The following is a 27,925-nucleotide window of genomic DNA, read 5'->3' as shown; positions in this document are numbered from 1 at the left end:
TATTACTGTTGTATTTTGTCCAGTGTCTTATTGGTATAATGTATTTAACCGTAATTCAATGTTAATCACAGTTTCAAACCAGGGTCTGGCAGGGCTAACAATTAGGTGTCAGTGCTACCGATCAATGAGGATAAGTCAACCTTTATTAAGTTGTAAACAAATGTAATGCATTCCCAACAATCTTTTGTCATGAATTTCACTAACATTGCAGGTACCGGGAGACATTATCCTGATATTAACCACAGAAGAATTCACCTGGCATGACGTTTGAACAGTAACACAATGTTGGCATGTTGACTGTCCATGTGATGTCGATTCAACCTGTAGCTTCTCATGTAGCGAGCCACTTCAAAGCTAACAAGCACAACAAAAGTAGCTTGATACACGCTACAGGTTAAATCGACATCACATGGAGACTTAGCTTGCTACATTTACTGGTAGCTTAGCTCACTACATTTTCCAAGTAGCTTACCCAACACTTATTTTTAGGCTACACGTAGCCACGTACCCAATACACTGTCTTCTACAATCTATGTAACATTAGATTACATTGCAGCGGAAGTAAACGTGGTGACTGAGAGTTTTAGGCGGAAGTACGTCAGCTCACCGTGGCATATAGGCAATTCTGTTTTCATGGTGCGTGTCTGTTTGGTTGCCACGGTGATGGCGCAGCTGTGATCGCTAACGAGCTGGGCAGAGAGAATAACCAACATTTACCTAGCATCCACACCTCAAACAAGTTAACCTAGACGCAAAACTATACGTCCAATCCCAAAAATAAAGATTTTCTGAGACCCAAGACTCTGCCGAAACCAGAGATGTCCTTTAAATGTCTGTGCGGTCAGAAATACGACTCTACCGGCAGTTTATAAATCTGGTTGTTTTTTGCCTTTTCTGACGAATTTGTCACCAGATTTGTATTGGACTCGATGGGGCGAGAGTTGGACTTTGTCTTGCTTTCGTGGGGCTCTGAACAAATGTGTAAGTCTTTTGGATTCCACAGACAACTGTCTACGACCAGCACAAAATTAGCTATCTATTGATCCAAAAACGAAGCATAAAGAGAGAAAATTGTGGCAATGCTGGCAAATTAGAAATATGTTTTCAACGACATCTGAAGCTCCCCTCCACTCTAAGCGATTCAGTCTGCACTCTAGGCTTTCTCGTACACACGCATGTAAATCTCAGAAACGGTTTGAAAAAGTCATGAAACATAATCAGTGATATAAAAAAAAGGTTGAATAGATATCAAAAAGCTGAATTATAAAATAATAATTTAGGGTTTTGTCAACATTTTAAAGTTTAAATGGTGGCTGTAGCTGAAGAATTGAGGAAGAAGAAGGATTTCAAAGTTTAAGAAGTTTAAGAGGATTGAAAGGATAAAAAAAAAACTCAATTGGAAAACCATGTAAAAAATTTGATGAATATTGATTTATATTAATTCAAGCAAAAGAGGTACAAAACTGAAAAGTCATAGCGCCCATGGCATGAAACTGCTGAATTTTTTGATAGTAGAACGGTTTTAATAGCTGAAGATTTGAAGGCGCTGAAAGGTGGCGCGGAAGAAATAGAATAATAATATGAAGAAGTTGAATAAAGATTCAAAGAACAATACTTGGAATGCTGAAGCAGAATTCCAACAATAACTAGAAAAGGCTGTTCCTGCGAAACAGCATTGAGAATGCTGCAAACCTGAATGGGGATAACTGACCATGCTAAAAAAGCCGAAAATAGTGAACATTTAGTAGAAAGTTATAAGCTGAATGTCTTGTGAACATTGTAAAGGTTGAATGGTGTCTCCAGCTGAAAGTATGCTGAAGTAGTTACGTTTGAAAGAGGAGGAAGCTTTTTTAATGATTTGAAAGGATTTACCATTACTTTTAAAGGGAGAATAATTTGCACAAAAACCTTAATACTTTTTCAAGTATAAATGGGAGGAATACCAAAACACATAGCACACATCTCCTGAAGGAGCTGAACGTTTTTTTGAAAGATATTTAAATTTTTATTGCTGAAAATACAGAAATGAGAAAATACCCGCAAGCTGAAAGCTGAAATGAATTTCAAAAATGTGCGAGTCACACCAAAGAGGCAGTGTGGAAGCTGAACTGCATGATCTAATAAAGCTAAGAGCTAAAATAGCCTACAATGCGGGAGAAGCTGAAAGCTTTACTGTTAAACAGGAGAACAAGTAGGCTAGCTAGTCGTAACAAGAATATTATTGTTTTAACAGCTGAAATTATAGTTGGGATAGTAATAGCAGTAGCAGATGTAGCCTACCATTGAGTGCATTTACTCGGCTTTCTTAGTAGGATTCAAACATACAGCAGTAGGGCCGATACAAGAAGACACGGCGACACTTTGTTGCAGAAGGATGATGGTGCAAGTTTCGTCCGTGGAGCATACAACAATTAGTAAAAAATAATCATGTAGACGTGTTTATTGAGTAATCGCATAACTAACTACACATGTAAACGGAGTAATTGTATTATTGGCATAAACCGACAATTGCTAGTAATCGGGTTTGATGAATGATGAACTTTATTGGTTCGTCGAGAATAACAGAAATTTGCCTAGCATCCACAACTCAAACAAGTTAACCTAGACACAAAACTATACGTGCAATCCAAAAAATAAGGATATTTTCCGAGACCCAAGACTCTGCCAAAACCAAAGATATTCTTTATATGTCTGTGCAGTCAGAAATACGACTCTACCGGCAGTTTAAAAACACGTCTACTTTCGAAATTCTCTGACGAATTTTACCCACCTCTCTATTGAAGTTGGCGAGAGAATTTTGAAAGGCTGCTCTCGCTTCAAGGCTCAAAGCTGAAAATCTGTAAATGTGAGCTCTTTAGTAGTTACATTAGCTGAAAGAGGACAAGTTTTCCTACATTTTAAGGTAAAACTTGTTTCTGTAAGTTAAACTATATGAACGTCAGAGGAATTTGTTTGACAATTTAGTTGAATATCAGAAAAAGAGCAGCCAGCAGTGTGCCACTCTGCAGGCTGCTCAATCATAAAAATCAAGATGGAGCTACATTTTTCATGTATTTAAAACTGTCACAATTCAAAATTGGCTGAATATATTTGAAAAAGCTGAATCATTTGGGAATAGCTGAATGTCTTGTGAACATTTTAAAGGTTGAATGGTGTCTCTAGCTGAAAGTATGCTTAAGTAGTTACGTTTGAAAGAGGAGGAAGCTTTTTAATGATTTGAAAAGATTTACCATTACTTTTAATGGGAGAATAATTTGCACAAAAACCTTAATTCTTTAAAAGGTATAAAAGTGAGAAATACCAAAAGTCATAGCCATCATCTCCTGAAGGAGTTGAACGTTTTGATACAAACATTTTAGGAATTGGTGAAAGTATGCAGGACTAGTTAAAGGCCAAAGAACCTATGGAAGAACTAAGAAGTTGGAACTAGAAAAGGCATTTCTTGCTGAAAATGCGTTGGAATGCTGAAATCTGAAATCATTTTTTTTAAATGGCTGAAAATACAGAAATGAGAAAATACCTGCAAGCTGAAATTAATGTTAAAAATGTGTGACTCACTCTAAAGAGGCAGTGTGGTAGCTGAACTGCATCATCTCACAAAGCTAAGTGCTTAAATACAATGCGGGAGAATAAGTTTGAACGTTGTGAAGCAATTGAAGAAAAAGTTGAATTTCAAGAGGCAGTGTGGAAGCTGAACTGCATCATCTAACAAAGCTAAGAGTATAAATAGCCTACAATGCGGGAGAAGCTGAAAGTTGAACTGTTAAACAGAAGAAGAAGTAGGCTAGCTAGTTGTAACAAGAATATTATAGTTTTAACAGCTTAAATTAGTTGGGATAGTAATATCAGTAGCAGATGTAGCCTATCATTGAGTGCGTTTACTCGGCTTTCTTAGTAGGATTCAATGTGTTGATTGAATGAAACATTCAGGAAGACACAGCGACACTTTTTTGCAGAAGGATGATGGTGCAAGTTTTGTCCGTGGAGCATACAACGATTAATAAAAAGAATCATGTAGACATGTTCAAGTAATCCCATAACTAATTACTAGGGATGGGACACATGGCACTGATGCATCGATGCTTGTGTCGCAAAACCAATACGCACCAGGAGCTTGTGTGAAATGACGATGCCACGTGATCGATGACGTTCAATCCTCAGACGTCACAAACTGGTTCAAAGTTGTGGCGCACTTCTAAACTAATATAACTAGAGACAGCTACTTCTGTCTTCCAAGATGGCGTCCCCATTCATCTCTATGAAAAGTGCTCAGTGGCGCAGTGAGGCAAGCGAGAGCTCCTAACGGACTGCGCCATCTTTCCAGACCGACTCGTCCAGTTTTGCGCAGAAGCTTGTTCCTAGCTCCGAAACTCGTGCATGCTTGCAACTAGCTATATACGTCATACTTTGCGACAACCAGTCGCGAGCTTGTGAGCTGGAGCTAAGGCATTGCAGAAAACTGTCAGAATATGGTACAAGTCCGATCAAGAAGCAGATAGCCTACATGTGAACTTTACGAAAATCAATACTATTAGTACTGTAGTATTATACGTGCAGGGCCTATACGTTGTTCTTTTTGCTTTGTGTTTATAGTTTAACTGCTTATGTATTGTGTCGGATAAATAAACTGTAAACCTGAATATCTGGCTCCGTCGTTGTTCTAGCTTTGCAAAGCAAATTAAGCCTATACCTTTGTTACTATTATATTGATGATGAGTGTTGTTTACTATTACTAGCTTATTGTTAATGCCATCGTTGTGGTGTTAACTGACTTAGAGTTCTAACAATATAACGACCATAACAATATTGACGTTATCAAACATGATTTATTCATCTTTGTCTTTGCCTCAGAATAACATGTCAACAATATATAATGACGCCGTAACATGCCACGATATTATAACTAATTATGTTAGGCTATAATTACGTTTGTCATGCCATGAGCATAATAGCGTTCATTACAAAATGGTTAAATCTGCTTTAAAATAACTGAAATTAACTCTACAAACAACCATCATGTATGTGCAACCATTTGTAAAACGTGCTACAATAAAGGCAGGCAGATGTAGATGATCAAATCCTTTCTCCTTGTTCTCATTCAGCTCAGGAAAATCAGCGATTTGCTGATGCTCCCTTTAGTGCTCGTTCATTGTTCGTATCCGCGAGCACGTTTCCAGGCAACTTTTCTTGACGTAAGCAAATAAATGGGCTGCTAGTTTACCCATTTCGGATTGGTTTCAATCTTAGCAAAAATCTGGAAAAATTATTCTATGAAAAAGCTAGTGGTATGAGCCAGGTTCGAGAATCGAACAACATTTTTTGGGGGAGATGGTTTTAGATATGTTGACTGGAGTTAATAGAATAAAAACGACCGGACGAGTCGGGTAGAAAATCGGAAATGCAATACCACCTATATCCACCGGGGCTGTTGTCTCAAGCCGAGAGTCGAGTGGTGGGGGCTTGTTCTAAACCTTAGAAGAGGGAAAGAAACCAGTGCTTGTCGTTTTAATAGGAGGCGAACACTACATTAGCAGAAGCGCAAACAGTTATTAATAGAGTACATAGTTATTATTAGAGGACGATTAGAGAATTATCATTAGCAGACGAGAAGTAGGTTATATTAGCATAAGAGTATAGTTCAGCAGCAGAAGAGTAGTAGGTTATATTAGCAGAAGAGTATAGTTCATTAGCAGAAGAGTAGTACAGTTGAGAATTACTAGCAGAAGAGCAGAAAGTAAAAGACGATAGAGTATGGATGCAACCGGAGTAAGAAAGCGATTCCCCTGAACCCTGTTATGGTACACTGCCTTTGATATTGCACAAGCACACCCCCACTGTCCCCACAAGTATTCCCCCGATTCACAATACATATCACAAATGTAAGGAATGAGACAGCTATATAAGCAGAGTGGTTGTGTAAGCTACTAGCTGAATGAACACGAAAATTAGACCATCACGTAGCCTTACAAAAATGAACGACATTGAATAATTAGCGAGGCTACGTACCGCCAGAAACTACTGGTACATTGCATTCAGTTGGTTTAAACGGCTGCTATAATTTTAGCTGACCACTATGTCACTGTGCTCTCCAATTTCAATGAGCCAATAGTTTGGCTCTTTGGTTCGGAGCAATCCGGAACCACCAAAGCTTCACAAGGCATCGTTCGCCCATCCCTACTAATTACACATGTAAACGGAGCAATAATATTATTGGCATAAACCGACAATGGCTATCGGGTTTCTCATAGTCAAGTGAATGCACTCTGTGGCGTAGTAGAACAAAACAGTAGCCTACCATTAGCATAGTAGTTAGTAAAAGAGATATTAGCAGCATCTGCAGAATTAGTAGTTGTAGTAGTGGCATAAGATATAGCAGTATCGGTAGTGGTAGTAGTTGTGTTGTGGTGCTCTTAGTCTTTTAATGCGAAGAGGTGACTGAATAGCTTGTCTTGTGTCTCCACTAATCAGCTAATACCATAGAGTTAATATAATTAGAGTAAACTACTTTTGTCTTCCAAGATGGCGTCCCCATTCATTTCTATGAAAAGTGCTCAGTGGCGCAGTGAGGCAAGCGAGATCGCGAGACTGGACGCGGCCATCTTTCTACTTCCGTGTCTTCCTGTCTAGCTTTAAACCAGGGGTGTCGAGCTCCGGTCCTCGAGGGCCGCTGTCCTGCATGTTTTAGATGTTTCCCTGATCCAGCTCACCTGATTCGAATGAATGGTCGTTATAACAACCCTTTTAATTGAATCAGGTGTGTTGGAGCAGGGAAACATCTAAAACATGCAGGACAGCGGCCCTCGAGGACCGGAGTTCGACACCCCTGCTTTAAACAGTGGCTCTTTTTTTCCCTAGCTCCGAGAGCTCATGTAAATCGGCTATCGGCCAATGTGAACTTTTGTGCTCGTGCCCTGTTGGTATTCGCCAGCACATTTGCAGGCAACTTTCATTGACTAAGCAAATAAATGGGTTGCTAGTTTACCCATTTCGGATTGGTTTCAAACTTAGCAAAAATAGGGAAAAATTATTCTATGAAAAAGCTAGTAGTATGAGCTAGGTTCGAGAATCAAACAAAAATTATTGGGGGAGATAGTTTTGTAAATGTTGAATGGAGTTAATAGAATAAAAACGACCGGAAGAGTCGGAAACCTAACCGTACATGCAATACCACCTACATCCACCGGGGCCGTTGCTTCAAGCCGAGGGGCGAGGGGTGGGGGCTTGGCTAATACCAATCACCTGTGTAAGAGACTGGCGCGTGTTTGTGAGGTTGCCACGGTGATGGTGCAGCTATGGCTGCTAATGTGCTGAGGGCAGAGAATACCTAGGCTGTGTTTGAAATGTCTTAAAATGCGTCCTTCCTTCCTTTTAAGACAGCGAGGTCTGTTCGAAATGTCTTAAATCTTCTCTTCCTGTCTAATAAGATACCTTGAAATACGTCATATAACGTTAATTTTTTAAGAGAGCATATTATGGAGGATTACAGGGGCCAAAACAAAATAAATAAATACTTGGATAAATAAATAATTATATAACACAAAGCTTAAATAAATGACACAAAATATATAAATGTTACATATATTTTTGTGTATATATATATATGTTTACGTTTTCATGTGTTTACATTTATTTATTTATACTTACATTTATTTATTTATACTTACATTTATCCACGGTGAAACTTGCTGCAGCAAAATAAATCTGTCGTCCCCCCGTCACCAAGTCAGGGAGGCCTCACTCTACAGCTGCTAGGGGTGTGCGACACTGCACGATGTGGTATAGATCTGATACCAAGGAGTAAATACAGGGCCAGTATTGCCAATACCGATACTTTTGGCTTAGAAAAGCAGTGGAGGGGCAAAGTGAGTTTGAGCGAAGTTAGACGGTGTTTGCACAACCACTGATGTAAAGGGAGTTGTGTACTCATACTTAAGTATCGATCTTATCACGCTATCAATCAGGCTATTGATACCAACGTTGGTATCGATAGTGGCCGGGTCGATAGTTGCCGGGTTTCCCAACTCGGTCTTAAGATCGATATGCCCACCCCTATGCTGTATCATCTCGCTGAGGATCGTGAACACATTTTCATTGATGTCTGTGTCAGTTAGGGCATATATCATTCCTATAATTTCAGCGAAGCTCTCAATATGATGTAAAAAAGAAGTGAACTGGCAGGTGCCTCCATCTCTTCAGCTTCCGCCAACATTTCGGCCACTGTAGCATTCAATATTTAATTCATTGAATCCGCACAAGGTGCTGCCATCTTGGAATAGTCAAAAGCAGTCGATTCAAGTTGAACCACCAATCAGAGGCTTTAACCCGCCCCCTGACTTGGTGATGTGGGACGACAGATTTATTTTGCTGCAGCAAGTTACACCGTGGATAAATGTAAGGATAAATAAATACATGTAAGGATAAATAAATATATGTAAGGATAAATAAATAAATGTAAGTATAAATAAATAAATGTGAACACATTAAAACGTAAATATATATATATGCACACAAATACATGTAACATTTATATATTTAGTGTCTCATTTAATTTGTAATTTATATATTTTGTCTGTCAATTAGGCATAACATTATATAATTAGTCATTTATTTAAGCTTTGTGTTATAATATGTATTTATTTAGTTTTGGCCCCTATAATCCTCCATAGCATATGAGCTGCCTTGCTGTCTTAATGGCGGCACGTATTACCCATAAGTCTGTGCGCCAGAACCCAAATCAGAAATTTAAAAAAAAAGATGGCGACCGAAGTTCACATCAAAAGTGTTCATAAATGTAAGTTTCTTTGCTTTTTTTGCTTATTTTATTGAAAAGTTACCGAGAAATAAACAGTTTACTGTGTAATTATGCCATGATTTATTAACAAAAATAGTCTGAGTTCGTTAGCGAGGTATCCGTTAGCCAGGTCGCTATCGGTAGCTGAATATTGTTAACGGGCTTGCTAACGTTAGCTCTGGTATTTAGCACTATCTGTATTTAATTCAAGATAGTTAAAAAAGTGAACGGTTGTTTATGATGTGAAATTGTAAATGTGCACTGTAACTGCACACAAAATGTACTGTAAAAAGAACCTGCTATTTAAAAATATATCAAGGTGTCTTACTAAGTAACGCTAACTGTCAGTTGGTTGCTGTTAGCTAACTGTTAGCTGTAGTTCGCCAGCAAGATATCTAGTTAAGAAAGTGAACGATTGTTTATGTTCTAGAAAATGTGCATTGTGACCCCATACAAAATGTACTGTAAAAATAATCTATTTATAAATATCAAATGTTTTTCATAATATTTTATATCTATGTAGGGTCTTCAACAGAGGTATGTTTATTCATCAAGGCCAGAGGGGAGGCAGAGCACCTTTTTACGGGCCACAAGAACAGTGCCATGGACGGATGGAAGTAAGTGCCCAGCTAACACAGTTACGTCGCCCTTACGTAAGGACGTAATTTGATGACCAAACTTTCGTCGCCACAACGTAATTACATTAGGCCTACGTCGTGGCAACCAGAAAAGTGAAAGTCGTGAATTCGTAACGACAACGTAATTTGGTTACGTTAGGTGCGTTCGACATGACCCGACTTCATGCGGCGCCGCAGCCGCCTGCAGGCAGCTGACTTGAAAAAATGCATTCTGGTTAGACTTTTTGTCCGACTTGAGACGGCGCCGAGGACACGTCACTGTGACGTCGCCATCAAAGTACCGTGAGATCGATTCGCGAACTGCCGGCTGTGTAGCGCATTTTCTCAAGAGCAACTGCATGGGTTTAAGTGACGACACAGCTATTTCATGATTGGCCAGAATCACACAAGACAACTTTGACAACTTTGAAGCTGTTTTGGAATATTCGAAATATTCGGAATATTCGGCCAACGCTCAAAAAAGTTTAATTGAATTAAAAATGTGTTGAAGAAAGGGTTTTAGTCAGCCTCTTCACTAAAGGAAAGACCAAGTTAAATTATAAATAAAGTAAAGTAAGCAAACAGCGCTTGATCGGCCATGACTGACATCAACGCAGCAAACCACGAGAAGCTGGATTGTCCGACTTCACAGAGCCGTTTTCAACTCCTCCCCGACTGCAATCGGCTACTCTCGCCGGTCGTTTCATGCAGCCGCAGTCCATGTCGAACGCACCTGCTGGAATGTCCGACTTCACAGAGACGTTTTCAACTCCTCCCCGACTGCAAGCGGCTACTCTCGCCGGTCGTTTCATGCAGCCGCAGTCCATGTCGAACGCACCTGTTGTCAGATGGTCGTTGCAACGTCGTGACACCGTAATGTCTTCATAGTTGTCAGTTGGTCATCAACAGGTAATTGAAAACCGCAGCCTATTTTAGGGCGGACTTGCATTAGCTGCTAGCAGTCCTCATTTGCCCAAAACTATTCCGGCAGATAGCCCCTAGCCGTTTTTAAGCAAAGCCGATATTTTGCATGGCAGATAGACATAAATTATGAATGTAGTGTTGCTGTAGCAGTCGGCCTAGAAATTAGTTGGGATTACAACTAACTGTGTTGAGTCATTAATTATTTCGAGCTCCCTTAGCCATACCAACACACAACGTTATCCTATGTTGTAATTGTAAATGAGACAGGGACTTACTGGACCAAGTTATATGCAAGAACTTTATTTAAAAAGAAAACATGTCGAAAAGAAGGCCGTGGTTCCAGCAGCTATAGCGTTACTCCTCCAACTGAAGAGACCAGTTGCGCCTATCAACGAAACAATACACAAACAAAAAAGGTGAGTGTCAAGTCCACCCTATTTTACCTGTCTAGCCTTGAATCTGTCATTTTAAACATATGATACAATATAACTGCCCATTGCTATTTGTGACCTTAATGGTCTGTGCTGGAGTATGTTTCAAAGTCTCTCCTATCAGGATCTCAACCTCCTTCTCTCCCAGCCCTGTCCTCCATTTCATACCTGCTTCTGCAATTGGACAGACAACACAAACATATACATTCAGTGTTAAGTGAGATCATCAACATTTTAAGACATTTTATGTGATTCTTTCACAGAAAGAAGTGCTCAGACTCAACGTTTAATTGTTGTGCACACAGTTGTGCCAATGAAAGGCAACGTCTCCCTTTTCCCCTTGAAGCTGTAGCAACTCCAAACAGCATTTGTTGCCACGGACCGCATCACTCTCCTGACGCACTCTCCAGGAGTGGCCCCACCAGTGAGGCTGAGATGGTGAATCTGTTGAAAATAACCAGGCCTTGAAGGTAACCACATTCAACTGGCAATTTCAACAGTACATAATTCTTAGTTTTAAACTGTTTAATTTATGTTGGCAGTTAATATACCAAAATTAGGTAGGTTATAAATTACAGGACAGTTCAACTTGAATTAAGCATTATACTAGCGACCTATCACTCTCTTTCTGAACTCGGTCATCTTGAGGCGCTCCCTAAGATCCTGAAGTTCTTTTACGCATTGTGCCGCAACAAAGTTGAGTGCTGGCTCCTCACTTTGTCTTCCCTGGCTTCTGCGCAACTGAAGAAGTATCTCCCTCTGGCTTGCTTCAATTGTCTCCACCTTTCGAAGGAGAACTTGTAGTGTATCTGTAATTAAGAATCACCTTCCATTACCACCGCGGTCACAGTGTCTGCAAACATGCTAGCGATTATTAGGCTACTTTAGGCTATATGGTAGATTAAGTTTAAATATGATGTATAAAAAGGCATACCTTGCAGTTTTCTTGGCTCCCAAGCTGTCGCTGGCCAAGAGGGTCTCTTGTCTAATTTGGCAACATATTAATATCGTGATTATATGAAAGTCTGTGTTTTCTTAGGAAATGTTCAAAAATCAATTCATGTAAAATGGTCAGTTTACCTTCGACAAAATGCTGGGTCAGAGTCATGGAGTGCTGGGATTCTGGTAGTTCATCTGCAAGCAAAATACATATACAAAATACATGAAAATGATTTTGCAATGGTAGTTACATTATTAATTTAGATTATTTACCGTTAGTTCCATCTGTTGCCAGGGTCGGAGGTGGAGGGTTTGGGAATGGATCTGAGACTGTGGACATAGATGGGAAATACATTTGAGAATGTGTAGAATTATCGAATCAACAGTATTTTCTATGTTGTAGATTTGTAATTGATTACTGTGAAATATGTCAAATACTGTGTATCTTGAGTGACTTGGTAGTTTTTTGCCATACTTTTTGCTTTCTTTGGCCGGGGAGGGGTTGGAAGTTTAGCTGGAATCAGATTTGAAAGTTTGTCACAATGTAAAGTTTAAAGATATGCAGTTTTTCTATTAAACTGATGGACTTTCATAATGGCTAGTAAATAATAACTTTTTTATATACAACAAATAATTCACAAAGACAGGCGAATGAAAAAGTGAGGACTTTACCTATATCTATCTTCTTTTTTAAAGAGTCCGTAGTTGCTTTGGCTCGTGGAAATGGTCCATCTTAAGAGCATGCACATTATTAAGTTATTGCATTTAGCCATATTTCAATGGTCTATTACTCTATTGAATGAGTATACATTGTATACCTACCTCGACGTTTTGTATTTTTCATCGGCTCAACTTCCCATGATGAACCCTCATCTAAATAGGTCACATAACACACAGTCTTTGTTTTCCATGATCTCACTCTAAATCCTTTTTTCTGTTTCGTTTCAGCAGCAGACAAATGAGTACCACACCAAATATGTTTTTGGTAAGTTCTTACCTTCACTGCTGTCTCCAAATTTGTTAGGTCTTTTCTTTTTTCTCGGTTTGTCCTCCTCCGTTTCGACGGCAGACTTGTCCTCAGCGGTCTTGCTCCATCTAAGTGCTCTCTCAAAATCACCTTAAGTATCACATAGTAACAGTTAAGTAAAATCAAATAGCTACAGTTAGAGTTAAACAATGAATACATTTTTGTACAAAGCTAATGTCAATTTCAACTGACCAGTTGCTGCAAAGATCCGGACTCTTCTGCTGATCCACAGCTCCTCATCCGGGATCTCCTGTTTTTTTGCCCTTTTGGTCTGGTTGGATGGTGGCCAGTAGCTGTATTGTTGCTGAAATGCATAAAACACCATTGTAATTACTGTATAATATAAATATAAAATGTTACGTGCATACATTTTACAATTAATTATCCAAGATCTCCTTGTCAACAATTATTAAAAAGTTTAGCAACCAATCAGAATCGAGTATTCAACAACGCCACGGTATAAATAGTTAACAAGGGTTGTTAGAATATGACATTTACCTCCTTTTCTTCATAGGTCCAACACTGGGCCACTATTCCCACCAGGTTTTCCACAAGGAATTCTACAATGTAGTACATTCTGTTGAAAATAGTAAGACAAACAGTTACTTAAAACATTACCCTTTCCATAGTAAATAATATACTATGCGAGTATACTTTCACAACATTTATACATACTCATAGTTTGTGTAATATTTTCATGAAGATCGTTTTATCCCCCATTTGTGTCTTCATGGCGATACTCTTTATTGTTTCGCAGGGAATCCTTCTCATTGTTGTGGTTGTGTTCTTGTATTGAAACACTCCAATGATGGATGAGTTACAAGGCTCCAAAAACAGTGGTTGCGGATTACTATATACACGGCACAGGTGGCACCCATTTTTTTCTGTCTCATCAATGACATCGCAGCCTCCCTCACTATCCAGCCCGAACGCTCTGTCCTTTGGGCTATTTGTAATTTTCTGTTTTTGCACTTGCAGGGGTTCTTCTTTTCTCTTCTCGATCCTCTTCACCACCTGGGAAAGGGGGCATCTTCCATTCCTCACCATCCTCTTCATGGTGTGCAAGAAACTTTCAAATTTAAAGGCACTGCAGTTGTCCAACCCATCGAACAGAACGGCATCTGCAGTTATGTGGAGCATTGTGTGCGTATTGTACACAAGAAACGTCTTGCCATAAAGCTCCCGTCCTCTCACAACAAAGTACTGCAGTAGTTGTTGAGCGTATTGTGAATACTGCTTGAGAGTCGTAGAGCTCACTAAAATGCACATCGCCACACTGAAGGACAAGAAGTGGAGGTACAGGTCATCCCTCAGGATTCCCCTCAGCACCACCTTACCAGTGTACAGCATAAACTGCCGGAATTCCGTGGCTTTCCACCTTTCCAGCTCTTCAAGACCTCGTGGTTTGCGGGAGAAGATGGAGGGAATTTCAGGTTTAAGGTGAAGAAACCTGCTGCTCACCTCCTGTATTTGTGTCACAGACATTCTACAACCTTTCTCTCCTCTGCTCCAGATGAGGAGAAGCTTTTTCATGACACCCAAGCATGCCTGATGCATGTAGTCAATGGGGAAGGCTTTTACCATGTCGATAGGCAAGTTGAGCACATTAACTTTAAATGTTTTCTCTCTGTGTTGCAGGCCACTAGATTGTAGATCATTGAGGTCTGCCACCATGTCATCTAAAACATGCAGGTCGGTTGGCCGCTTGTTTCCGCACGTCAGTGTGATTGGGAAAACAGTGATGGGCTTGAGGTGGACAGCACATAGGACAGGCCACATAGCTTTCCCAGAGCTCTTGAACAGCGGCCATCCATCAATGTTGAAGGACAGATTAACTGTGTCGCAGTCAGACAGCTGTTCAAATGGGTATTTCTTCAGGGTGTCAAGCAATTTATCACGCAATGGATAATTCAGATACTCCATTCCAGACTTCTGTGTTGTATTTACCTGCCTTGGTGTTTTTAGCAGGGTACGAGCGGAGGATGGGAGATCCGAGTGGCCATGATTCTGAAGAATCTTCAACAACTGATCAACGGCATTGTTCTTCACCTGACAGTGAGTGGCCCAGGTTGCCAGATCTGATGCAAGTGATGTACTTTCTATGTTGTTTTCTTGGTCGGATTCCTCATCATTACTTTCTTCAAGGTCAGTGGGTACCTCCCCATCATCCTCAAACGCTACCTCCCTGTCGTCTTCATAGGCTTCTCCCCTGTCATCGTCCAAGGCATCCTGCAAGTATTCCTCCAACTCTAATGATGCTGTAATGGACTGTGGGGATGACATGTTTTCAGTGTCGTCCACATGGTTGTCCATGTGGCTGTCATGAATCAGATGATCTGTGTCTATCTTTTTGAGCACACGTTTAGCTGATCCCCAGGATCGGAGGTATTGCCTTGATCTTTCTTGCTTCTCATCACTCATTCTGTTGAGAAATTTGTAGACTATTTACTATTTAACAATTGTTGTGTTTTAGATTGTATCACACTCTGGGCAGCAAAGATGACCTTATTTCACTGGTTGCGCAATAAATGGAAACATAAATGTACATGAAACACAATAGCTGGCTTGCAGTGTCGTGAGACCTAAAGTAGCAAGCAAGCTTGTTCAGGGAAATGTAATTGTTGCTTGGCAACAGTACAGTCTGGAAACTGTATGTGTTGGCAGAGACAAATAATTTATTAAATATGCAGTAAATCATTTACAATTATTTACGGCACTCTTCAAAGAAGTTCCGGCCACTTGGCGTCAAACCTAGGAAGTTCTGGCCACTTGGCGTCAAACCTAGTTTAAGAATGCACTTGAACGAGGGGAATCATCCACAACACTCGGGAGAGGTAAGTTGTTTCATACAGAAGGATATGCTTGGTGTAGATTAATGGTGCCATTGTCACATAAATATTTGTTTATCAGGTATCATGATGTCGCGTATTTGAAGGTTACCGCGAGTAACGTAAGGCTGATCAGTACGTTAGCTCTAACGTTGACACCCAGCTCGCTAGCTCTAGCTTGTTCATTCGCTCGCGCAATTGCGTTTAGCCGTTAGCTCCGAGGTTATAACTGTCAGATTAGCATAGGGAACCTGACCTTACCAAATGGTTATAGTAAGAAAAATCTGATTAATAACTAAATCTTTCACATCCCCATCAACGCTTAAATACTTTACATTTACATGTACAACTACATACTAGTACACCAGTGTAGTCTCACCTGATTGTTGGTCATGGTCAGCTACCGTACCGTACAAACCTAGCTCTAGCTAGCTCTATATCTAACGTTAAAACTAATTTAACTACAATATACAGCAAAATATCTACAATAAATTACACTAAAAACACTAATCGAAAATAAAGGATTAAACTACATATAATATTAAACTATTCTTATGCTAAAAAATACAAAAAGCTAATCTATACACTATCTAACGCTAATAACAACTATCAAAAACGATTAGGCTACTCTATAAAAGATTAAATAACGACTGTAATAAAACTTAAAATTAAGTTAACTAAAAATACTAGCTAAACTCTAACTCTTATCTCTAGGTCTATAGACTAATTATTTGTTTGTAAACAATCGGGATGCGCGCGCACTGTGGCTGCAGAAAACCGGGAAAGGATAGCATTTTAAATGGCAAAAGGACCACACGGATAATACAAATAGTTAGATTTAAAAAGACCAAAAGCATCGGAGGGCATGCCTCTAGGAGAGAAAGCGATTACCCAATGATCTGTCGCATCAGAATTTTGATTTGGGTCACGAAAGTCTTGAAATTTGAGTGAGAATGTCGCCCGGTACAGACCGCATAGTCGAGCGGCAACTATGTCTTCACGTCATGTCACGAAGTTCATAATTTTACACTTTTACAGTTCATTCTACCAGTGTTTCCCACACATAGACTAATTTGTGGCAGTGCGCCACAACACCGGCCGCCACATATTGCGTTTCGTGAAACATTTTTTTATCCCTATTTAAGTTAAAACACGCAGCGTATTCATTCAGCTGCATTTCCTTTCCCCTGCCCTCCCTCCGTCTCTCTGTCACTCATGCGTCTTTCTCACATATGCACAGTCACAACGTCACACACGTTAGCAACAATGCATACATACACCGTTCTAGTAAGACCCAGAGCCATAGAAAATTTTCTATGGCTCTGGTAAGACCGACAGCTATATCAGTGAGCTTTCAGCATTAGTGCCGTAGCTAAAAGTCAAGGAAAGTTGAGGCTACTTTTCGCTAGGTACCTTACTCGAAGGTTCCCCTTCGTTCTTTTGGTGAGAAGTCTCAGGAGCTAGCTACTTACCCGGCGTCCTGGAGCCGACCAGTTAAATTGTTTAGCACTAGCGTGGCTACATGCATAATGCAGAAATGATATATTAGTTGTTGTTAATTTTGTGAAGGTGTGAATCATTTAGGATTAATATTTAATGTAACAAATTATTAACAAATTAACTGTGTAATGAATTATTAACGAAGGAATTATTACGACTCCCCCCCCCCCCCCCCCCCCCCCCCCCGTCTGACAACCACCACCCCCCTCCCCGCCACAACTAGATTTTTAATCTGTGGGAAACACTGTCTACATTTAAAAAGTCGAGCAGGGCAGCTTTCAAGAGATATGGGAATTCTGCTTTTAGTCAGCTTTATTTTTCTGATTTGTTTAAACTGGCAATCTGAGTGAGACTACATCCCAGTTACACTGTTTTGACGTTAGCCTCAGTCAGACTCGCTCACTGGCAGTGTGCACAATGTTGTATTTCACTCCATTCTACACCAGAAACGTCAGGGAGGACTGCCTTATGTAGATACGAGTCTGGTGAAGATAGCCAGAATCTCGGATTTCTTTAACCTGTCTGTGTCATTCGTCATTTGCCTGAGAAAGCGACCTCCGTTAGCCAGGCTAGTTTTGCCCAATCACTTGGACAGGCTATTTAAGGGTATCGGGGTCAAGTGACTTTTGTGCATAGACAAGTGAACGTAAATGTATTTGTCCAAAGGCCAAGAGCCTCAAAAAGCTAATATCAAGCCCTGCAATCCAGTGGCCAGAGATATATGGTGACCTGAACGACACTCCAAGAGTAATAGAACGGGGAGAAGTTCGTCTTTTGCAACCCACATGCGCAGTTGAGCCTGCTTGACAGTTGTGTGACGTAGGGTGATAATTGGTCTATACTGTACGTCTTGTTTCTCTGTAATCCACCAACAACTGCGAAGAATAACGTTAGCAGAATTTGAATGTTGTTGAACTATCCACGAGACGTTCCGACCATAGGCAGGTGCCGACCCGCAAGCTCAGTCTCTGGCTCTATTCAGACAGCTTGGTGTATTGCGTTTCTGTACCCAATATACAGACTTTTGTCCCATACGTGTTGTATAATCCAGTACTGTGTTAGTAGTTTATGTTGTTTTACTCATGGACTGTTGATGTAACTGACAGGCATTCTGTCAAAGTAACTTTGTGACCAATCATCTTTAATATATAGATGTTGATCTACCTGATAGCACTGTAAAACGAATATTACCCTCATAGAACATATCTTTGTCTCCAGTTTCAATTTCCCCGGTGTCCACATTTCTGAAGACGTCTCCTGGTCCCTTAAACCTCAGTGCAAGAAAGGTAAAACATTGGTAATGAAATGTGTTACACTTCAGTAGTTGTCTTAACTAAGACATTTATATTATAACATTACCCAAGAGATATATATTATAACATTACTTCCCATCATATGGCAATAGGATCACAAAGGAAGAGCTGCATCTCCTGAAATGTAACTCCAAGAACACTCACCTCGTGAGGCCATTTACCACTTTCAAAAAGTATACATTTGTATCTTATTCTACATTGAAAGTTTTGGTTTGCAATACAAAATTATGTTTTCTGACTCAAACCATCTGTGGCATGTGCGTGTCTGTCAATGATCACCTATGCCAGTCATTTTTCCCTCTGCCTCAGGAATGTCACACCAGACTGCCTACCGCTCCTCTGTTGTCCAACCACGCCACAACCTCGACAGTTCCACGTCTGCCATCCTCGCCTTTCCCTCATCAGCTGTCAGTAGTGTCTCCACAACCTTTAATACATTTACTTTTGCCAGTCCACTGATTGTAGCCAGAATATTGATTGTAGTCGAACATAGTGTTGTTGGGTTTGGTATGAACAAAAATACTGCTTCATCATTACTATAATGTTCCTCCAGATTTATTGACACACAAGGACTCAGACATATTGATAATTGAGCTTCCAGCTTGAAGTTACTGTCTGAATATAAATAGACTAATCATACTCAATAAATGTAATTCTCAGAATAATAATACCATAATGCGCCATAGTAAAACAATGAAACTGATGACAGTTTTTAATATGTGACTTGATAGGTAATATGGTTATGTTCTTACCCTTGATGCCACCAATGTTTTAGATGGTAGGCTATTCCACAGTTATTTAAAGGTAACAACGCAGGCTATTATTCATATAAGTTATAATGTGCTTGTATATAGCTAGGCCTACTTCATACTGTTTTAAACATTAATCATTTTATTAATCTTCATTCTCCATACAAAATATCTCAGAGGAATTGCAATTCTTGTGTGTAATGTTGGTGACAAAGGTTTGGTCATCAAATTACGTCCTAGTTACGTATGGGCAACGTAACTGTATTAGCTATAGTTGCCAGCTGGTGAGTTGTGACCAACGGATAATTGGTCACAAAGTTACCATTGGGAGACGTAACCACAACGTCATGGATTGGTAAGATCTGGTTTAAAACTCCTGGTAATGAAATGACCATCAAATGACATAACCACAACGTCTCTAGCTGGTAAGTCAGGAACCAACCAAAAAGTACGAACATACAACGTTGCCGTTACGTCGTGTGTTAGCTGGGTACTCCAAAGGCACTCTTCAGCCACAGAGCTACATATCTTATACAATTGGCTGTCTGTTCAGACAGGTGCTCGATACCATTGGCCTTGCGGGCGTGGTTAGCCCACTTCAGGCCCGTAAGAAGTGGGACAACTTAAAAACTAAATACAAGGTATGACCAGATAGTCACACATGACCCACCATTGGAATACTGCATGCACCGTTGTGGTATTTACTGTAGTATTTATCTGTAGGAGCTGAAGTGCTCACCTACGGGCACGGGGGCGAGCACAATGGGGAGGATACGGCTGCCTCGTGGCCATGGTACTCTGCCATGGATGAGCTGCTTGGCCAGAGGCCCGCGTGCCTCTTTGCCCTGCTGCTCATCCATGGCAGAGCCCAACTCTATGGGTGCCTTGTCCTCCCCACCAAGAAGTGCGTCTTCCTCACCACCGGGAGAGGAGAGCAGCCAGGAGGTTTCCAAGAAGAGGAGATACACCTTGGCCCTTGTGGGAGAAATGATGGAGAGGGCGGAGGCCTTGGAAATTGAAAGGCAGCGGAGAGAGGTGGAGCGGCAGAAGAGGGCCGATGTTCGATTGGACAGGCTTCTGGCTGTGATGGAGCGGTTGGCCGAAAAATAAAAAATTATAAACATTACCAATTAAACATTTACAGCATTAGTTTTTTTAAATAAGCACATGTAAATGAGGAGACAACAACATAGTTCAGTTAAGTTAAAATAAGTGTATTTTATTGGAAAGCTCCTAAAGCAAGCACAAGGGCAACAGTGACGAGGAAAAACTCCCATGTAGGAAGAAACCTCGGAAGGGCCCAGGCTTAGGGTGCGACCACCCTCCTTGGTCATTTGTGTGAGTGTAGTGAGTAGGGTGGGTGGAGTGAATGCGGTGTTTCAGGCTCCTGTCTGTGTTCCTGCAATGACATGAATGGTGTTATAACTTAATTAATGTAATTACAAAGTACAATCAAAGAACTATATAACAATGTATTAATCAAATAACTGTATAACAATGCATTAATCAAATAACTATATAACAATGTATTAATAAAATAACTATATAACAATGCATCAATCAAATAACTATATAACAATGTATTAATCAAATAACTATATAACAATGCATCAATCAAATAACTATTTAACAATGTATTAATCAAAGAACTATATAACAATTGATCAACAATAATCGTGTCCAGAGCGGAGACACTGAAGTGCGGACAGCTGATCTGCAATGCTGTCTCGCAGGGCACCACCACTTGCTGTTTCGCCATCCTCTCCCCGACGGGCTCCTCAGGGTCCTCTTCATCCACCGGTAGGACATCATCATTGCCCAGACATACATTGTGAAGCATAGTGCAACACACAATGACATCTGGCACAAATGAAACCTCCAAGGCACAGAAAAAGATGGACCTCCACCTGGTCTTCATCATGCCAAAAGCCTTCATGACATGTAATTACTCTACTTAATCTCTGTGTCATTGCAATTAAAATCACATATTTTAATGTACCAACCTCTGTTGTGCCACTCCCCTGAGTGGATTCTTGTATGGCGTGATGAGGGAAATGGGCCTCAGCAGACAGGGGTACCCCCCATCACCCAACAAGAAGGTATCAGGGAGTGGGTACGCGACAGACTGGAACCGGGGGCTGTGCCTCAGGACCTGGGTGTCGTGGACAGAACCTGGATAACCCACAAACACATCGATGAAGCGCCCTGCATGGTCACACACCGCCTGCAGCTGTATTGAATGGAAAGATTTCCTGTTGAAATAATTCTGGCCATGGGGCTCTCCCGGGGACTTGATACGAACATGGCAGCCGTCAATGGCTCCCATGGCCCTGGCAAAAGCCCCATGCCTAGCCAGTCGGGCAAAACCCTCCGATACTTCTCTCTGCCCCTCTGCAGTGGAAGGCAACCTGATGACCCTTGGCATCGCCATGACTACACAGCCACAGACCCGATGGAATATCATTAAATATCACATAATGGTTGTACGGTGATAATTTTACTTCTTTCTTACTTCTTACTTCTTTCTTCTACTTATTTTAAGACATTTTACTATAATAACGGATAGTATGAAGCTATCGTGAGCGAATACTGTACTGTATTTACCTCAGAAAGGTAAGGTCGACGGTAGCTAGCTAGATGCTGTACGTGGTGATTGTGTCTCGACGATAACTACATACTATAGCAGAATTATGTCACACACGGTGATAATTGACATTTTACTATAATCACGTATTTTCAAAATGATATTTTAAAAACTTACCTTAACTTAATTTCAATTTGAGCTAAATTTAAGTTTAAATACGACTATAACTTGACCTTAGTGTGACAATAAACTTGAGTGATAATGAAGTCTCGATATCAGTTGAAAAGCACGTTGAAACCGCTGGTCGCTGGAAGATGCAATGCAAATGACTGCCGTCTGACAGAGAACGCGAGTGCGAGCGCTTAAGTACACGCAGCGTGATGACGTACATCCTGTCTTAATAGGCTGTTCGAAAACAACGGTTTTTAAGATACCTTACCCCGAAGAGAGCTGTCTCGTTAGACACCTGTCTAGTAAGACATCAAGGATTAAGACAGCTGTCTAAGTTTTCGAACACAGCCCTAGCCTGGCTGCCAGCCCAACTTCTCCCCGCCCACAAAAAAATGTGTTCGGGAAGTTGGGTCTGGAGGGTCTCGTTTTGGGGACAACTACAGAAAACCAGAATCGGGACGGACCAATGAAATTGCCAGGGCGGGCTTTATACGATGATGGACAGATGATCAACAGTAACGTAATCAACAACGTCACGAAAGAGCGCTTGGGTTGAATTCGTTTTCAACAAACAACATATTACGTTGCTCTGATTGGTTGTAGGCCTATCCAATTGAGTGAAGAGTCATTTGTTTTACGAGTTCGGTTGAAACGCCCCGTAGTCACAGCCCAACGGAGAGTTTTCAGACTCATATTCTGAATAGAATTGAGTATGACAACGTCAGGCTAGAGAAAAACAGGAAACTGATTTCGAAGCTCCCCTCCACTCTAAGCGTTTCAGTCTGCACTCTAGGCTTTTCGTACACACCCATGTAAATCTCAGAAACGGTTTGAAAAAGTCATGAAACATAATCAGTGATATTTAAAAAAGTTGAATAGATATCAAAAAGCTGAATTATTCAAAAATAGTGTAGGGTTTTGTCAACATTCTAAAGTTTAAATGGTGGCTCTAGCTGAAAGATTGAGGAAGAAGAAGGATTTGGAAGTTGAAGAAGTTTTAAGAAGTTTGAAAGGATTTGAAAGAAAACTCCATTGGAAACCCATGTTAAAAATGTTATGAATATTGATTTATATTAATTCAAGCATACGAGGTACAAAGCTGAAAAGTCATAGCACCCATGGCATGAAACTGCTGAATTTTTTGATAGTTGAACGGTTTTAATAGCTGAAGATTTGAAGGCGCTGAAAGGTGCCACGGAAGAAATAGAAGAAAAATAATAAGTTGATTAAAGATTCAAAGAACAATACTTGGAATACTGAAGCAGCAGTCCAACAATAAAGAGAAACAGGAAAACAATAGTAACACCATTCTCACAATAAAGAGAAACAGGAAAACAATAGTAACAGCATTCTCACAATAAATATATATGTGAGATAACAATGGTTGTGCCCTTGCTGAAGGCAAAGCACACCCAATAATAATAATACTAACAATAACGTCAGCTTCGCTGCTTGGCCCCTAATAAATATAGCTGCAAGCAGCAATGGAGGGGCCAAGCAGTCCAGAGCAGGACAAGGCCTCCATAGCACTTGCGCAATAATTAAGTCACAGTAACCTGTTGCACTCATGCAACACACCAAGTTTAGTTGAAATATCTGTTTGCGTTCAAGAGTACTGAGTGTTCAAATTGTTTTTTTTTCTGGTATAACACCACAGGCCTCCTCTGCTCCTCATGGGAACGAAGGAACCCAAGTTGGGTGATGATCGGACACATTTTTGTTGAGTTATGCTCTCACGTGTCTTTTGCGGCTTCACCACCGCATGGTTTTGAAAATGGAAAATCCATCCGACACCTTTGTGAAGCTTGGTCTGAAGATCATCTGTGCCAAATTAAGTAAACATTGGACAAAATTTGGGGCGTGAAAAAGGTTTTTACACTTTTCCATTAAATCCAAAATGGCGGCCACGTCTATTCGGTTGTTATGAAATATTATCGATGGCCAAGCTTGATATCTCACAAGACATCAACAGACAAATAAATTACTTTATTAAGGTAAACACTTAAACAGTTATTAGCCAAAACACGTTTATGCTTCCGGCCACGCCCCCTTTTAGTCACATGACACAATTTTGGGAGGACATCCTTAGAATAAAGTTCCGAGTAGGCGTGCCAACTTTGGTGTCACTGCCTCAAAGAACTGCTGAGATATGACTTCACTTCCTGTTTGGCGGCTTTTCTGCTGAATTTGATTGTCTGTCACGGACAAACGGTTGTGAAGATTAATATTTTCTCCCATAACTTTTGTGAGGCTTGGTCTGAAGAGCATATCTGGTAATTTTGATTACCAGATTGTAGGATTACAAACATTTTAGGAGGAGTAGGCTTTCAAAGGTTTTTGATAAAACCGGAAATAGCGGAAAATCTATATAACCGGAAATTGACCCCATAGGGTGTGTTGAACTCGTCTTCATCCAGGGAATCCAATGGTACCTAATTTTTGAAAATGGGTCATACGGTTCAAAAGTTGCGTGTGTAAACACAAATCCAACTTTGACCCATTGGTGGCGCTAGAGTGCCCAAGTATGAGACATGAAACTTTGTGAATTGGACCAGGGGACTGTCCCCAATGAGTGCGCCAAATTTCACAACTTTCAACCATGCGCTTCTAGGGCCTGCCATAGGACCCCATGGCGGAAGAATAATAATAATAATAGAAAAACTAACAATAACAATAGGTGCCTCGCAGCTTCGATGCTTGGCCCCTAATAATACTAACAATAACAATAGGTTTCTCTTACCGGAGGAACCCTAACAATAGGATTCTTCCTTACGGAGGAATCCTAAAAAGCAGAGAAGAAAAACATTATGGGCAAAGCTTGTCTACATTGTATGCTTTTCGGCAGTGCGATACCACCGTCACCCCCCATACAGGTAGCATTGCTATCCAGGAATCTAAGTGTGCAGCTGCGTTGGTCTGAAGATAACCACGCCCCTCTCGTTTGCATGTGAGATCGGAAATAAATACAGCACAGAAATAAATGTGGTGTGGAAATATATGTGGAAATAAATGTGGTCCGTAAAAGTCTCAAAAAATAATTTATGTGGCATTAGGAAATAAAAGTCCCATGAAAGAAAGAAATGTTGTCTTTACAAAAACGTCATTTTGAAATAAATAAATGTATTTATTTATTGATGTCGGTAAATGGATTCAGCTACAGTGGGGCATAAAGGTATTTAGTCAGCCACCAATTGTGCAAGTTCTCCCACTTAAAAAGATGAGAGGCCTGTCATTTTCATCATAGGTATACCTCAACAATGAGAGACAAAATTAGAAGAAAAAAATACAGAAAATCCCATTGTAGGATTTTTTATGAATTGATTGGTAAATTCCTCGGTAAAATAAGTATTTGGTCACCTACAAACAAGCAAGAATTCTGGCTCTGACAGACCTGTAATTTCTTCTTTAAAAGGCTCCTCTGTCCTCCACTCGTTACCTGTATTAATGGCTCCTGTTTGAACTCGTTATCAGTATAAAAGATACTTATCCACAACCTCAAACAGTCACACTCCAAACTCTACTATGGCCAAGACCAAAGAGCTGTCGAAGGACACCAGGAACAAAATTGTAGACCTGCACCAGACTGGGAAGACTGGTTCTGCAATTGGTAAGCAGCTTGGCGTGAAAAAAATTAACTGTGGGAGCAATTATTAGAAAATGGAAGACATACAAGACCACTGATAGTTTCCCTCAATCTGGTGCTCCACGCAAGATCTCACCCCATGGGGTCAAAATGATCACAAGAACAGTGAACAAAAATCCCAGAACCACATGGGGGGACCTAGTGAATGACCAGCAGAGAGCTGGGACAAACGTAACAAAGGCTTCCATCAGTAACACACTACGCTGCCAGGGACTCAAATCCTGCAGTGCCAGACGTGTCCCCCTGCTTAAGCCAGCACATGTCCGGGCCCGTCTGAAGTTTGCTAGAGAACATTTGGATGATCCAGAAGAGGTTTGGGAGAATGTCATATGGTCAGATGAAACCAAAATAGAACCTTTTGGTAAAAACTCAACTCGTCATGTTTGGAGGAGAAAGAATGCCGAATTGCAGCCAAAGAACACCATACCTACTGTGAAGCATGGGGGTGGAAACATCATGCTTTGGGGCTGTTTTTCTGCAAGGGGACCAGGACGACTGATCTGTGTAAAGGAAAGAATGGGGCCATGTATCGTGAGATTTTGAGTGAAAACCTCCTTCCATCAGCAAGGGCATTTGAAGATGAAACGTGGCTGGGTCTTGCAGCATGACAATGATCCCAAACACACCGCCCGGGCAACAAAGGAGTGGCTTCGTAAGAAGCATTTCAAGGTCCTGGAGTGGCCCAGCCAGTCTCCAGATCTCAACCTCATACAAAATCTGTGGAGGGAGTTGAAAGTCCGTGTTGCACAGCGACAGCCCCAAAACATCACTGCTCTAGAGAAGATCTGCATGGAGGAATGGGCCAAAATACCAGCAACAGTGTATGAAAAGCTTGTTAAGACTTACAGAAAATGTTTGACCTGTCATTGCCAACAAAGGGTATATAACAACGTATTGAGATGAACTTTTGTTATTGACCAAATAATTATTTTCCATCATCATTTGCAAATAAATTCTTTAAAAATCAGACAAAGTGATTTTCTGGATTTTTTTTCTCATTTTGTCTCTCATAGTTGAGGTATACTTATGATGAAAATTACAGGCCTCTCTCATATTTTTAATTGGGAGAACTGGCACAATTGGTGGCTGACTAAATACTTTTTTGCCCCACTGTATATAATTACATAATGCTATATTTATATATTCATTGCAATCTTTTTTTTTTTTTAAGTATTTATCTATTTATTTAATTTTGACTAACTCTGCGTTCCATACCCGCCCTGCTCTGCTTCTGGTAGGCTTGTAACGTTAGTTATAGCTGCGTTCCTGTCATATGATTGGTAGGGGAAATCAATTGACTCAGAAATATTAAACCGCATGCAAGTTCCCCCCCCAAAAAAATTATGGAAATCCGGCACGGTGCCGGAATACTTTAATTCCTGTAGCCTCCCTCTTAACTTTGGTCTTCTCAGCCAAACATCTCTTTTAGCCATATTAAAACAATGTCACTGGCAATGCAACAATTGTTAAGATATGCAATGACAGATAAGTGAGACCGGACACTAGGAAATAAAAAGATATTTGTTTATTTTGGTTCCTCCCCACCAGTAGTTTGTCAACAATCATACTGAATTTTTTTTAACAGAAGGTACATGAAGAAATGCATTTTGTGGATTTATTTTCTTCAAACACTAATTGAATTTAATGAAAACAGTATTATGTGGAATACTTAAGAGAAATATACCTCATCAATATATCTTCACCATTCAATGTGTGAGTATGGGTAGTGGTGGAGGTGTGGGGGTGGGGGCAGTGAACAGCAAACTAAACAAAGCCCAACCATTGACGAGTCAGTTGCATACCAGGGAACAAAACAAGGATCACCAACAGCTTGTTATTAATAAATGAATAATCTTTCCTGCCATCCAGAGGCTGCATCCAAACCAAACAGATCCACTCATGAAAGCCCAGTAATTGTCTTATTACATCCAGGGAATAAATATATCGCCCCTTTTGTAGTGAAGAATAACAGTTAAAGTGCTTCCTACAGACATAAACATAGATATAATTTCACTGAGAATGCTGCTTCTTTCGTCACCTGACAGGATTTGATTGAGATGTCAAGCTCAATATTTCGGCTGATGTGAGTTCAGTGCAGGAGAACAGAACGTGTGTAAGGCATGACCAATAGATCCCTTGGTTGGCTATGGTAAACATGCTTTTTTCATATGTGTTTATACTGCATATGAACACATACACAAAGTACAGTGGCATTCACAAGGGACAGAGGTGAGACTGGTTTCAGTTTGAACCAAACTATTTAACGTTTTCCAGCCATCAAGCTTACATTGACATCAATACATTGAAGGATTAATAAGAATCTGCACCAATATTTATACATTAAAAAGATATTCCAACAGTTTAACACACCTCATCACACCTAATTTTCCACTCACCCTGGTCCTTTG

General features: G+C 40.4%; 3 protein-coding genes across 4 annotated transcripts; 1 reads left to right on the top strand and 2 right to left on the bottom strand.

Moving 5' to 3' along the window:
* Window positions 1–10,241: 10,241 nt before the first annotated feature.
* LOC124488562 lies at window positions 10,242–14,214 on the bottom strand. Its single transcript, XM_047051252.1, has 12 exons — window positions 13,604–14,214; window positions 13,228–13,306; window positions 12,922–13,033; window positions 12,700–12,819; window positions 12,525–12,575; window positions 12,375–12,434; window positions 12,178–12,216; window positions 11,976–12,032; window positions 11,844–11,897; window positions 11,698–11,748; window positions 11,480–11,572; window positions 10,242–11,207 (listed from the first exon to the last, which is right to left on the bottom strand). Exons 1-12 carry the CDS (start codon window positions 14,212–14,214, stop codon window positions 11,050–11,052), a joined length of 1,485 nt encoding a protein of 494 aa, XP_046907208.1. The 3' UTR covers window positions 10,242–11,049.
* A 163-nt stretch (window positions 14,215–14,377) lies between these two features.
* LOC124488554 lies at window positions 14,378–20,236 on the top strand. 2 transcript variants are annotated; one of them, XM_047051234.1, is made up of 8 exons: window positions 14,378–14,595; window positions 14,695–14,784; window positions 14,930–14,960; window positions 18,276–18,354; window positions 18,463–18,517; window positions 18,680–18,777; window positions 19,673–19,760; window positions 19,843–20,236. In XM_047051234.1, the coding sequence occupies exons 2-8, from the start codon at window positions 14,731–14,733 to the stop codon at window positions 20,227–20,229; spliced, it is 792 nt and encodes a 263-aa protein (XP_046907190.1). In that variant the 5' UTR covers window positions 14,378–14,595; window positions 14,695–14,730; the 3' UTR covers window positions 20,230–20,236. The 2 variants fall into 2 exon arrangements, 1 of the variants encoding a protein (XP_046907190.1); XR_006958717.1 differs by lacking the exons at window positions 14,378–14,595; window positions 18,276–18,354; window positions 18,463–18,517; ... (1 more) ...; window positions 19,673–19,760; window positions 19,843–20,236 and having other exon boundaries at window positions 14,630–14,784; window positions 14,875–15,928.
* A 116-nt stretch (window positions 20,237–20,352) lies between these two features.
* Window positions 20,353–21,537, bottom strand: LOC124488555 (putative nuclease HARBI1). The gene is made up of 2 exons (XM_047051235.1): window positions 21,123–21,537; window positions 20,353–20,518 (listed from the first exon to the last, which is right to left on the bottom strand). The coding sequence occupies exons 1-2, from the start codon at window positions 21,443–21,445 to the stop codon at window positions 20,353–20,355; spliced, it is 489 nt and encodes a 162-aa protein (XP_046907191.1). The 5' UTR covers window positions 21,446–21,537.
* Window positions 21,538–27,925: the final 6,388 nt, after the last annotated feature.

Source organism: Hypomesus transpacificus, unplaced genomic scaffold (genome assembly GCF_021917145.1).
Source record: "Hypomesus transpacificus isolate Combined female unplaced genomic scaffold, fHypTra1 scaffold_143, whole genome shotgun sequence".
Lineage (NCBI taxonomy): Eukaryota > Metazoa > Chordata > Actinopteri > Osmeriformes > Osmeridae > Hypomesus > Hypomesus transpacificus.
This window is presented reverse-complemented; position numbering and strand designations above follow the sequence as displayed.

Coding starts and splice junctions, on each gene's coding strand:
- LOC124488562 (XM_047051252.1), bottom strand. CDS start 14,214: ATGTCTGTGACACAAATACAGGAGGTGAGCAGCAGGTTTCTTCACCTT. Junction 13,307..13,603: donor GATGAGACAGAAAAAAATGG/GTGCCACCTGTG, acceptor TATTTTCAACAG/AATGTACTACATTGTAGAAT. Junction 11,573..11,697: donor GGAGCCAAGAAAACTGCAAG/GTATGCCTTTTT, acceptor TCTTAATTACAG/ATACACTACAAGTTCTCCTT.
- LOC124488554 (XM_047051234.1), top strand. CDS start 14,731: ATGATTCTGAAGAATCTTCAACAACTGATCAACGGCATTGTTCTTCAC. Junction 18,355..18,462: donor GCAAGAAAGGTAAAACATTG/GTAATGAAATGT, acceptor ATATGGCAATAG/GATCACAAAGGAAGAGCTGC. Junction 19,761..19,842: donor ACTTAAAAACTAAATACAAG/GTATGACCAGAT, acceptor ATTTATCTGTAG/GAGCTGAAGTGCTCACCTAC.
- LOC124488555 (XM_047051235.1), bottom strand. CDS start 21,445: ATGGGAGCCATTGACGGCTGCCATGTTCGTATCAAGTCCCCGGGAGAG. Junction 20,519..21,122: donor AGGGGAGTGGCACAACAGAG/GTTGGTACATTA, acceptor ATGTCATTGCAG/GAACACAGACAGGAGCCTGA.